General features: G+C 41.4%; 1 protein-coding gene across 2 annotated transcripts in view; it reads right to left on the reverse strand.

The window, feature by feature from the left end:
* Positions 1 to 17,339, reverse strand: part of LOC121540296 (DNA-binding protein RFX2) — a 56,718-nt gene that overhangs the window by 11,229 nt on the left and 28,150 nt on the right. Inside the window, exons 3-9 of one of the 2 annotated variants that reach the window (XM_041849064.2) lie at positions 15,132 to 15,221; positions 14,582 to 14,664; positions 3,767 to 4,034; positions 2,448 to 2,522; positions 865 to 1,046; positions 591 to 710; positions 127 to 248 (exon numbers count right to left, since the gene is read on the reverse strand). In XM_041849064.2, coding sequence (XP_041704998.1) covers positions 127 to 248; positions 591 to 710; positions 865 to 1,046; positions 2,448 to 2,522; positions 3,767 to 4,034; positions 14,582 to 14,664; positions 15,132 to 15,221 — 940 coding nt within the window. Of the gene's footprint in view, positions 1 to 126; positions 312 to 590; positions 711 to 864; positions 1,047 to 2,447; positions 2,523 to 3,766; positions 4,035 to 14,581; positions 14,665 to 15,131; positions 15,222 to 17,339 lie in introns of both variants that reach the window. The other variant, XM_041849063.2, reaches the window with a different exon arrangement.

Consider the following 17,339-nt stretch of genomic DNA (forward strand, 5'->3'; position numbering starts at 1 on the left):
GCCATGCAAGCAGTCTAAAAGCCCTTCATCATTACGGTTTTATCCTCAGTGTTCACAAACTATGGCATTAATGCGAGCTCTGTTTTGGTACAGGGGACCTGATGCTCTGTCAGTGTGGCTCCTTACCGATGTACTGCTGGTGGTGCTGGCTCTGGGCTGCCACAGACTGCTCTGGGGTGCTGGCTGAGTGCTGGGAGCCTCCTGACAGGCTGTCCCCCATGCCATCCACCTTCTGGAGGGGCTTGAACCTGCGGAAAGGGGAGAGGGCAGCACAGCTATGTTGGGTGGGGCTGGGAAGAACTAAAGGATGACTGGGAGAGGAGAGGAAGCACAAACGAGGAGAGGAGAAGAGGGTGGAGAATAAAGGCAGGTGTGAGGTTAAATAAACCATGTCTCTGAAATGAGGACGAGTGCAGCGTTTCACTCAATTGCAGAGAAGCATTTCAAAATCTACAAAAGTCATGTGGGCAGAGGCAGGGGACATGAAGTCAAATGTTTAAAAAATATCAAAAGGAACTGGATCAAAGCTTTGGCAGACAGTATGGACAGATAAGAGAGAAGAGGTGGAGGATGTGAGCGGGAGGGTTCACCTCTGTTTCTGGTGCATGGGTTGCTGTCTCATGGCCATGTACTGAGAGTCCTCTTGCAGTCTGTTGAGTGGTGAGTCTGGCTTCAGTCTGATGCCGTAGTAGTGGTACTTGGAGTTGCCCCTGGAACAAACAGGAACATCGGGGGTTAATAAGGACATTTTGTAAATCGGTGTTATCATCATCAGAATAAATACTATCACCATCATCAATCAATCATTCCAATCCATCATTAACATGATCCTACACCTGCTCTTCATCTCCATCATGGTCATACCTAGTGCCGAGGCGGCGGGTCCTGAGGCCCATGAAGACGGAGCGGATGAGTTTCCCGAAGGAGGCAGCGTTGACCGGGTCCAGTTTCTGCTCCTGACAGTGGCGCAAGTAGTGGTTGTAGAGGGAGCTCCGGGGCAGGCTCACTCCCTCCGCTGTCTCATAGTTATCCAGCAGCCACTGCAGCTACACACACACCCAGCACAGAGACACACCGTCAGTCCCACCTACTGCTGCACTCTGATCCTTACAGTACCTCAGAGGAGGCTGGTGGGAGGAGCTATAGGAGGACGGGCTCATTGTAATAGCTGGAATGGAATCAATGGAACGGTATCAAACACATCAAATATATTGAAACCACGTGTTTGCCTCTGTTCCATTTCCTTCCATTCCAGCCATTACAATGAGCTTGTCCTCCTATAGCTCCTCCTACCAGCCTCCTCTGCAGTACCACCATCCTGCAGCTGTCTGCCCAACCAGAGGGAGAGCACTGCCTTCTATTATCACATCAAAGGAGAGCAGAAACACACACAGGTACACGTACACACACACACACACCTGTTTAGTGAGTTTAAACATGAGGGAGAGAATGTAGATGTTGGCTTAAAATTGTCGGGGGGGTGAATGAGTGTATTTGACGTGATAATTGCTCATTCATTGCCTCATCAGAAGACCACATATTATACCTGTGGACTAGAGCAATATAGAACCCTGCTCGCCCTATTCTCCAATAGAGAGGACTTCCCTGTCTGTGTGGATGGTGAATGGTGGAGAGGTAAAAGGATGATGATCGGCAGTTGGAAAATAAATACAAGCTGTGGGCATGGATATTTATCTCTATTTACAGGGTGGCCAGACTGAGTGTGGCAGACACAGCATGAAGTGGACTAGACACTTGATGACAATAATATAAGCTGTCAGGAGCTGCTTGATAATATAGAGATTCTAGATAGGTGACCAAGGGTTAAGAGCGGGAATGGAGAAGAATCCCCTAGCGTCCAATGAAATAGCTGGTTTAAATGGCAGCTCTGGTAAAGTAGTCAAGTAGTACTGCATCTCATTACCATAGCACTCTGTTATTATGGAGATGTGTGTCGCTGTTGCCAACACGCCGGCTCACATTATACAACATGTAATTGTTGACAAATAGTGAGTGTGTGTCTTGATTCGCTTGTGCATGTGTGCGTGTGTCTGGTTCCCTGACAGTTGAAAAGGGGGGAGGGCGTTGTGTGGCTATAACAATCACATAGCGGTCATCATGTGGAATCTGAAAACGCAAGAGGTTAAATATGCATAGCTTCTGTCAAAACATGGCCAAGGCAAGCCCAGCCAGCAGCAAGTCTCCCAATCAACAAGTTGTGGTTGAGCAACAAATGGCAGCAAATGCAAGGAAAGCCTATGGTCAGACGACAATGTAGTGTTTTGGGCCACAGCACAGTAAGGCTAGCATTAGCAGAAGTCTGTCAGTATGGTCCCTTCAGCAGTAAGAGAAGAGACCACAGTGACAAGTGGTAGTGTAGCCCACAGCCAGGGAGACAAAGGCGGGCCTTTCTAGTCCTTTTCAAAGAAAGTTCCTGGTTGACTTACATGGCTGTTGAGCAGGCTGCTTTTGTGAGTTGCAATCCCTTCAGACTTTTGGAGGTTTTCAATCGCCATTTCAAGCTAAAGAAAAAAAAGGAGCATGCAAAAAAAAGTATTAAATGTGAGGAAGCAAAAAAGGAGGGAAACGAAAAAGAGAGGGAGAGAGGAGTTGAGGTGAAGGGGGGTAGACAGGGAAAACAAAATCACTAAACAGAAAGGAAATAAGACGGTTAGCTGCAGCCAGATCTCTGCATTTCTATTACACTCAGTCAGTCAGTGTTGCGGCCAAATTCATTATTGGCTGACAAAAGCATGCAAATGAGGGGGTCTCAAGGGGTTAAGCTGCTGACTGAAGGCCTTCCTGGTTTGACACTATGCAAATAGCTCCGCAAACAGGGCCACGTTAACACCATGCTCAATGACAATGAGTTGACAAATTCCACCTTTCCCCCCCAAAAAAAATCATCACACAATGCAAAACATGACTAGTTATATGTAACGGTCGGTCACTGTTGCAACCAATTCAAGACAAGGACTGGCCTAATACAAAATACATCTTACAGGAGATATAGATTTCCATATAATCCCCCTCTTTTCTTTCCGTTTGTTATCCCAAAGGAACCATTTCAATGAATTTACCAGATCATTTAGATACTTTTCTGCAGTATCATGGACTAGAGAAAATAGAAAGAGGTTAAACTAGTGGGCATAGTGAATGATAAAACCAGGGGCTGGGTTTGCTTTAAAGAGGGGGGGGGAGAGAAAAGACACCCACAGAAAGATGCGTGGTATAGTGGCCAAACCTGAGAAGAAAAAGAGCAGGCATCGTTCCAAGGCTTTAAAAAGGCTCCCAAGGGCTGTTGGCCAAATGGTAATGAGGCCGAGGGGTTGCTTTGTTTCGCAGGGCGCTCAAGTGCCTGTGAAAAACTCTAAAACAAGGCAGCACTGAATTATTTAAGCCAGCCTGCGCCCTGCGTCCCCTGTCCTGCTCTTCCCGTAACGCCATGGGGCACTGGGGAGGTTGAGGCCCATCCCATACTCAGGTTTCCCTGAGGCTCAGCAGCTTAAAAAGCTGTTTAGTAATGGCAACCATAAACCATCCCTCGTGTATATAATGATTTGGAATTACTGACTCTCAGAAATGGGCATTAATTTCTCAATTGTTGGTGCCTCTACTATTCCATAATGTTTGATGGATTTACATAGTCACATCACAATAATTTCACTGAGAAACCTACTGGACTGGAAACATCATTCTCCCTACTAAATCCTAACAAACAGCCAACAAGGACACAGAGTATATGTAACCCATCCAAGGTGCTCACCATAGCAGAGGAGGAGCGGGAGGAGTGTGAGGCGTGGTGGCGACCCCCATCCATGCCCCCGCCGTGGATCAGGTAGGTGCTGCCGCCAGAGATGATCTGACTGCCGCCCACATCCATGGTGATGCCCACCATACCGTGGGGCGGCCCGCCGCCGGCCGAAGAGACCACCGTGGTGACCTGGGCACCCCCACCCTGAGAGTCAAAGTAGGCTCCTCCACTACCTTGTCCATACAGCTGGGCCTCAGGGTTATAGGAGTAGGCTGTCCGGCTGGGGAGAGAGGTGCCATAAGGTAAAGGCATGACAGATCTATACAGAGTGAAACAATCACATACTGTAACATTACATCACTTAGCTTATGTTTCTATTATAGTATTACCTTAGGGTTGCAAAGAGAGGGTACTGTGCCTTGAATTTTTCCTCATTTTGTTGTGTTACAGACAGAATTTTAAATGGCTTAAATTTAGATTTTTTTGGTCACTGGCCTACATACAATACCCCATAATATCAAAGTGGAAATTTGTTTATTTTTAATTTTCAAATTAAAATCTGAAATGTCTTGAGTCAATAAGTATTCTAGCCCTTTGTTATGGCAAGTCAAAAATTAGTTCAGTAGTAAAAATGTGCTTAACATGTCACATAATAAGTCGCATGGACTCACTCTGTGTGCAATCATAGTGTTTAACATGATTTTAGAATGACTACCTCATCTCTGTACCCCACACATACAATTATCTGTAAGGTCCCTCAGTCAAGTAGAGAATTTCAAAACACAGATTCAACCAGGGAGGTGTTCCAATGCCTCACAAAGAAGGGCACCTATTGGTAGATGGGTAAAAAAAAAATATCCCTTGAATATCCCTTTAAGCATGGTGAAGTTATTAATTACACTTTGGATGGTGTATCAATACACCCAGTCACTACAAAGATACAGGCGTCCTTCCTAACTCAGTTGCCGGAGAGGAAGGAAACCGATCAGGGATTTCAACATGAGGCCAATTGTGACTTTAAAACAGTTTAATGGCTGTGATAGGAGAAAACTGTGGATGGATCAACAACATTGTAGTTACTCCACAATACTAACTTATTTGAAAGATGGAAAAGGAGGAAAAGTAGGCTATAGCAGTTATTTATTCAGACCCACAACCATTCAACCTTCATGAAGAGAAGTGAAAGCTTTCTGCATCTAATTCTAGTCCTATATTATTGAAGGAGGTCATTAGAATGATAGGACAACAAAACGTATTTCATTTAACTGTTGAAAGAGAGGAAGGAATGAAGCAACAATAGAGAGAAATATTATGAAAGGTAGGCTATATACAGTACATTCGGAAAGTATTCAGACCCCTTCACTTTTTCCACATTTTGTTACATTACAGCCTTATTCTGAAATGGATTAAATAAAAAAATTTCCTCATCAATCTACAAACAATACCCCATAATGACAAAGTGAAAATAACTTTTAGGCCATTTATGCTCATTTTTAAAAACAGAAATACCTCATTTACATAAGTATTCAGACCCTTTGCTATGAGACTCAAAATTGAGCTCAGGTGCATCCTGATTCCATTGATCATCCTTGAGATGTTTCTACAACTTGATTTGAGTCCACCTGTGGTAAATTCAATTGATTGGACATGATTTGGAAAGGCACACACCTGTCTATAAAAAGGTCCCACAGATGACAGTGCACGTCAGAGCAAAAACCAAGCCAAGATGTCCATAGAGCTCCAAGATAGGATGCTGTCGAGGCACAGATCTGGGGAAGAGTACCAAATAAAAATCATTCTTAAATGGAAGAAGTTTAGAACCACCAAGACTCTTCCTAGAGCTGCCCCCCCGGCCAAACTGAGCAATCGGAGGCGAAGGGTCTTGGTCAGGGAAGTGACCAAGAACCTGATGGTCACTCTGACAGCGCTCCAGAGTTCCTCTGTGGAGATGGGAGAACCTTCCAGAAGAACAACCATCTCTGCAGCACTCCACCAATCAGGCCTTTATGGTAGACGAAAGCCACTCTTCAGTAGTAGGCACATGACAGCCCACTTGGAGTTTTCCAAAAGGCACCTAAAGGACTCTGACCATAAGAAATAAGATTATCTGGTCTGATGAAACCAAGATTGAACTCTTTGGCCTGAATGCCAAGCGTCACGTCTGTAGGAAACGAGGCACTATCCCTACGGTGAAGCATGGTGGTGGACGCATCATGCTGTGGGGATGTTTTTCAGCGGCAGGGACTGGGAGACTAGTCAGGATCGAGAGAAAGATGAACGGAGCAAAGTACAGAGAGATCCTTGATGAAAACCTTCTCCAGAGCGCTCAGGATCTCAGACTGGGGTGAAGGTTCACCTTCCAACAGGACAACGACCATAAGCACACAGCCAAGACAGTGCAGGAGTGGCTTCGGTACAAGTCTCTGAATGTCCTTGAGTGGCCCAGCCAGAGCCTGGACTTTAACCCAATCCAACATCTCTGGAGAGACCTGAAAATAGCTGTGCAGTGACGCTCCCTATCCAACCAGATAGAGCTTGAGAGGATCTGCAGAGAAGAATGGGAGAAACTCCCCAAATACAGGTGTGCCAAGCTTGTAGCGTCATACCCAAGATGACTCGAGGCTGTAATCGCTGCCAAAGGTGCTTCAACAAAGTACTAAGTAAAGGGTCTGAATACTTATGTAAATGTAATATTTCCGTTTTTTTTTATTTTATACATTTGCTAAAAACCCGTTTTTGCTTTGTCATTATGGGGTATTGTGTGTAGATTGATGAGGGGGAAAAAACAATTGAATCCATTTTAGAATAAGGCTGTAACGTAACAAAATGTGGGAAAAGTCAAGGGGTCTAAATACTTTCCGAAAGCCCTTTTATATTTCAAAATTAAAATCAAATTCGCTAGCCTACACGTGTAACTTTGTAGGCCGCATGTGCTGCCCCAGAATCGCATGTTCTTGTTTGCTTTATCATGGTTTGAACGACATGCGTAATTCCAGTCCATATACAGTGGGGAAAAAAAGTATTTAGTCAGCCACCAATTGTGCAAGTTCTCCCACTTAAAAAGATGAGAGAGGCCTGTAATTTTCATCATATGTACACGTCAACTATGACAGACAAATTGAGAAAAGAAAATCCAAAAAATCACATTGTAGGATTTGTAATGAATTTATTTGCAAATTATGGTGGAAAATAAGTATTTGGTCACCTACAAACAAGCAAGATTTCTGGCTCTCACAGACCTGTAACTTCTTCTTTAAGAGGCTCCTCTGTCCTCCACTCGTTACCTGTATTAATGGCACCTGTTTGAACTTGTTATCAGTATAAAAGACACCTGTCCACAACCTCAAACAGTCACACTCCAAACTCCACTATGGCCAAGACCAAAGAGCTGTCAAAGGACACCAGAAACAAAATTGTAGACCTGCACCAGGCTGGGAAGACTGAATCTGCAATAGGTAAGCAGCTTGGTTTGAAGAAATCAACTGTGGGAGCAATTATTAGGAAATGGAAGACATAAAAGACCACTGATAATCTCCCTCGATCTGGGGCTCCACGCAAGATCTCACCCCGTGGGGTCAAAATGATCACAAGAACGGTGAGCAAAAATCCCAGAACCACACGGGGGGACCGAGTGAATGACCTGCAGAGAGCTGGGACCAAAGTAACAAAGCCTACCATCAGTAACACACTACGCCGCCAGGGACTCAAATCCTGCAGTGCCAGACGTGTCCCCCTGCTTAAGCCAGTACATGTCCAGGCCCGTCTGAAGTTTGCTAGAGTGCATTTGGATGATCCAGAAGAGGATTGGGAGAATGTCATATGGTCAGATGAAACCAAAATATAACTTTTTGGTAAAAACTCAACACGTCGTGTTTGGAGGACAAAGAATGCTGAGTTGCATCCAAAGAACACCATACCTACTGTGAAGCATGGGGATGGAAACATCATGCTTTGGGGCTGTTTTTCTGCAAAGGGACCAGGACGACTGATCCGTGTAAAGGAAAGAATGAATGGGGCCATGTATCGTGAGATTTTGAGTGAAAACCTCCTTCCATCAGCAAGGGCATTGAAGATGAAACGTGGCTGGGTCTTTCAGCATGACAATGATCCCAAACACACCGCCCGGGCAACGAAGGAGTGGCTTCGTAAGAAGCATTTCAAGGTCCTGGAGTGGCCTAGCCAGTCTCCAGATCTCAACCCCATAGAAAATCTTTGGAGGGAGTTGAAAGTCCGTGTTGCCCAGCGACAGCCCCAAAACATCACTGCTCTAGAGGAGATCAACATGGAGGAATGGGCCAAAATACCAGCAACAGTGTGTGAAAACCTTGTGAAGACTTACAGAAAACGTTTGACCTGTGTCATTGCCAACAAAGGGTATATAACAAAGTATTGAGAAACTTTTGTTATTGACCAAATACTTATTTTCCACCATAATTTGCAAATAAATTCATAAAAAAATCCTACAATGTGATTTTCTGGATTTTTTTTCTCATTTTGTCTGTCATAGTTGACGTGTACATATGATGAAAATTACAGGCCTCTCTCATCTTTTTAAGTGGGAGAACTTGCACAATTGGTGGCTGACTAAATACTTCTCCCCCCCACTGTAATACAATAAAGTAATACAGTTCACACTCAAAAAGATTAGCCTACTGGAGCTAGTTTCATTTATTTACCCAAGAGAGCATATAGCTAGCTACATCTATGTGCTTTTGTGTTTTTCTGTAGTGCGAAATGTGCAGTAGCCTATATCATATATGTATTGGATAATGGCACAATCATTTTGGCTTTTTTGGGTTTGGGCTCATCAAATGTCGTTAATGTAGGGCTCATAAAATGTATTTAATATATGGCTCATCAGGCTCAGGTAGCATCAAGTTTGAATTTTCATGCTGATCAAAGCTCTAATCAAATCCAGACATATTTATATGCTTTATTATACTTTTGAATGACACTTCCGGTTTTGGCGGAAAATACCGGGTGACCCAGGAGAAAAGTGATTTATTCTTGGGATGGAACATTTGTAAAATACCGGGAAAATATTCAACCCTAACATGAACTAATGCCTTGTCATTAAAACCACTTCAGCCTACTCTGATGTTTTTATCCTGAACTGTACCCAATGATTTATGAAAACTTGCTTGATAGGTCGATGTCCTCATTGTGGTTTTACAGACGTGTTTAATATGTTTTATGTACATACTTTATTTGAATATTTATGAAATGCACATTGTTATATTTGGTAACACATTTTTATTTGTCCTTGACTCCAACCCCATTCGATGCACTGAACGGATGTGGGTGGAGCAATGTCTACATAAGTGACAAAGGCTTTGAGACCGATACGTAGCTTAATAAAGAACAGTGATACTAGCAAGAGCAGTGTGCGGTTTTCTCTTTTCTTTCATGTAAGCCTACCTTAGATTGGCACATAATTCACGGCGGGTTTAGATTCGCGGGCAATTGATCAACCGCAGTGCTGTCCATGGTGCTGAATCTCCGCTACTGCTTATCTATTTGATTAGCGGAGAATCAGATATGTAGACTTTGTTCCCTCTGACAAAATCCCCACAATAAGAGGGTTATCATAAAGTAAAAAAACGCCCACAACCTTCAAAGAGAAAAGGACTAAACTGCATCTTTCGGTCAAAGGGCTAAAGCTAATGTAGTTTTCACTAGATTGTAATAACATAGGCCTAATATTGTACCAGTTGGCCAACAGTGCTTCATAGGCCTACATTAACAAAATAGTGTGGTAACATTAATTGATTAAATTGCAACAAATACAACAAGAAACCGTTAGATTCATTTACATTTTAGTCATTTAGCAGACACTCTTATCCAGAGCGACTTACAGTTAGTGAGTGCATACATAAAAAATTAAAATAATAATCATACTGCCCCCCCGTGGGAATCGAACCCACAACCCTGGCGTTGAAAGACTCAACTGTAATCACTGCCAAAGGTGCTTCTACAAAGTATTGACTCAGGGGTGTGAATACTTATGTAAATTAGATATGTGTATTTCATTTTCAATAAATTTGCCACATTTTCTAAAAACATGTTTTCACTTTATCATTATGGGGTATTGTGTGTAGATGGGTGAGAAAAAAAATGTGAATCAATTTTGAATTCAGGCTGTAACACAACACAATGTGGAAGGCACTGTATATTACTGGAAACGTTCAAAGTTTACCAGTAAACTACCAGAATTTGGTATCTTTTAAGGATTTTACAGTGGGGGAAAAAAGTATTTAGTCAGCCACCAATTGTGCAAGTTCTCCCACTTAAAAAGATGAGAGAGGCCTGTAATTTTCATCATAGGTACACGTCAACTATGACAGACACATTTAGATTTTTTTTCTCCAGAAAATCACATTGTAGGATTTTTTATGAATTTATTTGCAAATTATGGTGGAAAATAAGTATTTGGTCAATAACAAAACAACTCAGCATTCTTTGTCCTCCAAACACGACGAGTTGAGTTTTTACCAAAAAGTTCTATTTTGGTTTCATCTGACCATATGACATTCTCCCAATCCTCTTCTGGATCATCCAAATGCACTCTAGCAAACTTCAGACGGGCCTGGACATGTACTGGCTTAAGCAGGGGGACACGTCTGGCACTGCAGGATTTGAGTCCCTGGCGGCGTAGTGTGTTACTGATGGTAGGCTTTGTTACTTTGGTCCCAGCTCTCTGCAGGTCATTCACTCGGTCCCCCCGTGTGGTTCTGGGATTTTTGTTCACCGTTCTTGTGATCATTTTGACCCCACGGGGTGAGATCTTGCGTGGAGCCCCAGATCGAGGGAGATTATCAGTGGTCTTGTATGTCTTCCATTTCCTAATAATTGCTCCCACAGTTGATTTCTTCAAACCAAGCTGCTTACCTATTGCAGATTCAGTCTTCCCAGCCTGGTGCAGGTCTACAATTTTGTTCTAGTGTCCTTTGACAGCTCTTTGGACTTGGCCATAGTGGAGTTTGGAGTGTGACTGTTTGAGGTTGTGGACAGGTGTCTTTTATACTGATAACAAGTTCAAACAGGTGCCATTAATACAGGTAACGAGTGGAGGACAGAGGAGCCTCTTAAAGAAGAAGTTACAGGTCTGTGAGAGCCAGAAATCTTGCTTGTTTGTAGGTGACCAAATACTTATTTTCCACCATAATTTGCAAATAAATTCATTAAAAATCCTACAATGCGATTTTCTGGAGAAAAAAAATCTCAATGTGTCTGTCATAGTTGACGTGTACCTATGATGAAAATTACAGGCCTCTCTCATCTTTTTAAGTTGGAGAACTTGCACAATTGGTGGCTGACTAAATACTTTTTTTTCCCCACTGTAAAAGAAAACATGAATCATCAGCGTACAATGACACCTTCGTTTTTAAGCCCTGGATTTCTAATCCCTTGATATTATTGTTGGATCTGATTTTAATAGCTAACATCTCGATGGCAATAATAAATAGATATGCCGATAGTGGACAACCTCATTTCACTCCTCTTGACAGTTTAAAACTTTCTGAGAAATAGCCATTATTTACTATTTTACACCTAGGGTTACTATACATGATTTTAACCCAATTTATAAGAGATTGTCCAAAATTGAAATGCTCCAGGCATTTATATATAAACCCCAGTTGTACTTTATCAAATGCCTTTTCGAAGTCTGCTATTAATAGTAGGCCTGGTTTCCCAGATTTTTCAATGTTCTATTGTTTCCAGTACTTGCCTTATATTATCTCCAATGTATCGCCCCATGTAAAAAACCTGTCTGATTAGAATGAATAATGTGCTATACATTTTGCTATAATTTTTGCATCACAACACTGAAGTGTAAGGGGCCGCCAATTTTTTTAATGGACTGGATCTTTATATTTTCCACTAGTATCCTGTTTCAGTAATAATGAAATCAGACCTTCTTGAGTGTCGGATAATCTACCATTTACATAGGAGTGGTTAAAACATGCTAATAACGGTCCTCTGTGTATATCAAAAAAGGTTTGGTATACCTCGACTGGTATGCCATCCAACCCTGGAGTTTTCCCGGACTTTAGTCTTTAATTGCATCCAGAAGTTCCTCCTCTGTAATTTCACCTTCACATGAGTCTTTCTGTATGGCTATTAATTTTACATTATCAATAGGGAAAAAATCTCTACAATTTGCTTCAGTTAGAGAAAATGGAGGCGACTGAAACGAAAACATATGCTTAAAATACTTTGTTTCCTCCTTCAAAATATCATTTGGTGAATCATGGGTGACTCCGTCATTTGTAACCAGTTTCAATAAATTATTTTAGGTAGCATTCCTATGTTGAAGATTAAAAAAGAACTGTGCATTCTTCCCCATATTCCATCCAGTTTGCTTAATTTTTATAATATATTACACTTGATCTTTCTTGAATAAGTTTCTCCATTTATTTATTTTTTTCCTCTAATTTATTCTGAGCCTCTATGTTACAGTTTTTATTGCTATCTATCTGTTCGGTTAGACCTTCTATTTCCTTTGTTAGTGTGGACTCTTTTGACCTAAATTGATTTTGTTTTCGAGATGAGTACTGAATTGCATGGCCTCTAAAGGCACATTTAAAGGTGTCCCATACAATAAGGGGATTTGTGCTGTACCTATGTTATGTCTGAAAAAATAAGTTATAAATTCCTCTGTCCTAGTTAAAAACAAGTTATCATCCAATTGGATTAAATGATTCTACTGCTTGCATCAGTTACCTGATGTGGAATAGAGTTCCATGTAGTCATGGCTCTATGTAGTACTGTGCGCCTTCCATAGTCCGTTCTGGACTTGGGGATTGTGAAGAGACCTCTGGTGGCATGTCTTGTGGGGTATGCATGGGTGGCCGAGCTGTGTGCTAGTAGTTTAAACAGACAGCTTGGTGCATTCAGCTTGTCAACACTTCTTACAAAAACAAGTAGTGATGAAGTCAATCTCTCCTCCACTTTGAGTCATGAGAGATTGCATATAATTAATGTTAACGCCCCATGCACATTTAAGGCCAGCCGTGCTGCCCTGTTCTGAGTCAATTGTAATTTTCCTAAGTCCCTCTTTGTGGCACCTGACCACACGACTGAACAGTAGTCCAGGTGCGACAAAACTAGGGCCTGTAGGACCTGCCTTGTTGATAGTGTTGTTAAGAAGGCAGAGCAGCGCTTTATTATGGACAGACTTCTCCCCATCTTAGCTACTGTTGTATGAACATGTTTTGACCATGACAGTTTACAATCCAGGATTACTCCAAGCAGTTTAGTCACCTCAACTTGCTCAATTTCCACATTATTCATTACAAGGTTTAGTTGAGGTTTAGGGTTTAGTGAATGATTTGTCCCAAATACAATGCTTTTAGTTTTTTTAATATTTAGGACTAACTTATTCCTTGCCACCCATTCTGAAACTTTGCCACCCATTCTGAAACTAACTGCAGCTTATGTTAAGTGTTGCAGTCATTTCAGTAGCTGATGTGTATAGTGTTGAGTCATCCGCATACATAGACACACTGGCTTTACTCATTAGTAAAGATTGAAAAAAGTAAGGGGCCTAGACAGCTGCCCTGGGGAATTCCTGATTCTACCTGGATTATGTTGGAGAGGCTTCCATTAAAGAACACCCTCTGTGTTCTGTTAGACAGGTAACTCTTTATCCACAATATAGTAGGGGGTGTAAAGCCATAACACATACGTTTTTCCAGCAGCATACTATGATTGATAATGTCAAAAGCCGCACTGAAGTCTAACAAAACAGTCCCCACAATCTTTTTATCATCAATTTCTCTCAGGCAATCATCAGTCATTTGTGCTGTGCTTGTTGAATGTCCTTCCCTATAAGCGTGCTGAAAGTCTGTTGTCAAATAGTTTACTGTAAAATAGCATTGTATGTTGTCAAACACAATTTTTCCCAAAAGTTTACTAAGGGTTGGTAACAGGCTGATTGGTTGGCTATTTGAGTCAGTAAAGGGGGCTTTACTATTCTTAGGTAGCGGAATGACTTTTGCTTCCCTCCAGGCCTACTTTCTACTAGGCTTAAATTGAAGATATGACAAATAGGAGTGTCAATATCATCCGCTATTATTCTCATTTTCCATCCAAGTTGTCAGACCCCGGTGGCTTGTAATTGTTGATAGACAACAATTATTTCACCTCTTCCACACCGACTTTACGGAATTCTAAATTACAATGCTTGTCTTTCATAATTTTGTCAGAGAGACTTGGATGTGTAGTGTCAGCGTTTGTTGCTGGCATGTTACACCTAAATTTGATAATCTTGCCAATGCAAAAAAAATCATTAAAGTAGTTGGCAATATCAGTGGGTTTTGTAATGAATGAGTCATCTGATTCAATGAATGATGGAGCGGAGTTTGCCTTTTTGCCCAAAATGTAATTTAAGGTGCTCCAAAACTTTTTACTATCATTCTATATATTATTTATCTTTGTTTCATAGTATAGATTCTTATTTCTCAATTTGCAGTACGTTTGCCAATCGGTTGTGCTACCAGACTTTTTTGACATAGTAACACTGGATTTTCGGTGGGTTTATTGAAATAATGTTGATTAATTATGAAAAATATTAATAACATTCCACCCATGAGGCCACTAGAGGGCCGATTTGGTCATTTGACTGCAGGAAAGGGTTTTAATTACCAGAATTAATGAAGATTCCAGTAACTTTGGTAAATTACCGGTAGCTTTGCAACCCTAATTACACATATACAATCTCACATTAAGTGTTCTATTAGCTTTAATGGTATTCTATTTAGAAGCATTTTAAAGGTGTCTGGAACACGTTCCTTTGCCTTAAATGAAGAGCACTGCAGTACTTACATGGTTCCATTAGTGTAAACTGCCTCTCCCCCCTCTCCTACATATTGAACCTGGGAGGGATAAACATGCTGGACCTGCTGAACCTATGCAGAGAGAGAGAGAAACCCATGAATCAACCTTTGAGCACTATTATCAAGAGGGAGTATCCACCTCTAGGCTGTTTCTCATTCCTTGAAATTAGATAGGATATCTATGCTTGTTATGAATCAGAAGAAACCTTCAATGTAACTCATGTCTTGCATAATCATAATCTTGATCATATCTTAACGCAGTGCTGTCAGTAGGTGGCAGTGAGACCAAAGTGTCAAACTGTGAAAAAAGAAAATCCCTGCTGAGCACTTGAAGCACATCTAATTGAGATCTAACAGTTAGAAACCCATACCATTCCAGAAAGAAAGCTTACAATACAGTGGAGAATGTAATCGGTATCAATATGTCTGATGCTACTGTGAATGGAGCCATGCTCTGTGCATGTGGCTAAAGCTAGACTGACTGAGTGTCCTGGGTGCTGGGGAGAAGGAAGGAGGGGTGAGGAGGAGACAGTGTGTACCTGCTGAGGGACCTGTTGCACCCGAGGGACTGACAGCTGCTGCACCTGCGCTCCCTTCTGGGCCGATCCTGTGGCCTGAACCAGCACCCTCTGGAGGGAGAGGAAACGCACCATTATTGGTAAGCACATAAAATGCCCACACACAGACTATGCCTATTTAGAAAAAAAATATTCAACTACAATCCCTAAGCCCCTAAAGAGCATCAGAGAATCACAGAAGAAACAGGGAATTTGACTGGATTTTCTACATGACTTTTGATATAATATCCTTCCTTATGTGCATTGTGGCTTGTGCAAAACCTTTCTTCTGTCAACTTCAACACAAATATGAAGTGAATGCTGGTGGGAAAGATGATGCTATCCAATCCAGCAGCAGTGCAGCAAACACATTTTTGTGTCGGCCCATTCTAGGCTTTCAGTAATTACAGGCGACCCACACATTTTTTTTTGTTTGTTTTTTTGTAATCTTTATTTTAACAGGGAAAAACAGACTGAGACCTGGATCTCTTTTACGGCTGTGCCCTGTGTAAACATGTTGACATGTACAGTTTTAGACATACAGACAAGAACATTTCAAACATACAAAACAAAAACACAATTCAACAGAAACAATCACAGACAACATCATATTGATCCTCCATAACATTTTTAAAATGGGCAAGGGACACCAGAGTGTCTAACTTAAGCTGGATCTGTGGTTTGTTCCATAAATAAGGTGCAAAGGAACTGAAGGCAGTCCTACCCAACTCTGTGGAGACCACAGGAGTCTCTAATGTAATCCACATCTGTGATCTGGTTTTAAAATTAATATATCTAGTGGAAATTAATGATGATATATATGGAGGTGCTTTATAAATAAACAAGAGAGCATGTTGCTCTCGCCTCACAGATAGAGAGGCCCAACCCACATGTTGATATAGGAAACAGTGATGAGTTTTGTAACTATCACCTGTGATAAACCTGAGTGCACAATGGTAAATAGCATCCAGTGGTTTTAATGTGTTTGCCGATGCATGCATATAGATAATATCACCATAATCTAAAACGGACATAAAAGTAGCCTGCACAATTTGTTTTCTATTTACGGAGGACAGACAAGCCCTGTTTCTGTAAAGGAACCCTATCTTGAATTTGAGCTTTTTTCCCAATTCAGTAACATGTTTTTTAAAAGAAAGCCTATCATCTAACCATACCCCTAAGTATTTATATGCAGAGACCTGTTTGATTTGAGTACCATCCAAGCTAGTGATTACAAAAGTGTTTCTAATTGAGAGTTTAGACCTAGAAAAAAACATGACATTTGTTTTCTTAGCGTTTAAAACAAGTTTAAGCTGTAAAAGAGACCCCTGTAGTATCCTAAAATCAGACTCCAACTGCATTAAAGCTTGGTCCGCTGTTGGAGCAATAGAGTACATCACTGTGACATCAGCATATAAATGGAATTTACATTATCTGATATCATCACCAATGTTGTTTATATAAAGTGAGAACAATAGTGGGCCAATTATTGAACCCTGAGGGACCCCTTTAAGTAACTGTAAGGGGTCAGACTTGACCCCGTCGACCATGACGGCCTGAGTTCTATCTTTAAGATAGTCATAAAACCATCGACAGGCATCAGTGCCCAGTCCTATAGATGACAGCTTACTCAAAAGGATAGCATGGTCTACTGTGTCAAAAGCTTTTGACAAATCTACAAACAACGCAGCACAGTGCTTTCTATCATCTAAGGCATTTGAAATATCATTTACAACAAGCATAGTGGCCGATGTGGTACTGTGTTTAGATCTAAAACCAGATTGATTGGTGCTAAAAATACTGTTAACAGAAAGAAAATATTGTAACTGTTTGTTGACTATAGATTCTAGGATCTTTGCCAGACAAGGGAGCCTAGAGATGGGTCGATAGTTATCCAAATCACTATCGTCACCTCCCTTATGTAATGGCAGAACAAAAGCTGCTTTCCACACCTTAGGGATATTTCCTGTGCTTAATGTTAGATTAAAAATGTGTGTCACTGAACCAGCAATGATAGGTGCAGCACACTTAAGTAAGTACGGGTCTAAATTGTCAGCGCCTAAGGATTTCTTAGTATCAATGGCACACAGGGCAGCTAGAACCTCTGCTTCAGTTATTTTCTGGAAACTAAAAACAGGGTTACCATTTTTCAGAGTAACGGTTGAAAAGCAAGACGAAAAATCAACTAAC

This window comes from Coregonus clupeaformis, chromosome 26 (genome assembly GCF_020615455.1).
Source record: "Coregonus clupeaformis isolate EN_2021a chromosome 26, ASM2061545v1, whole genome shotgun sequence".
Lineage (NCBI taxonomy): Eukaryota > Metazoa > Chordata > Actinopteri > Salmoniformes > Salmonidae > Coregonus > Coregonus clupeaformis.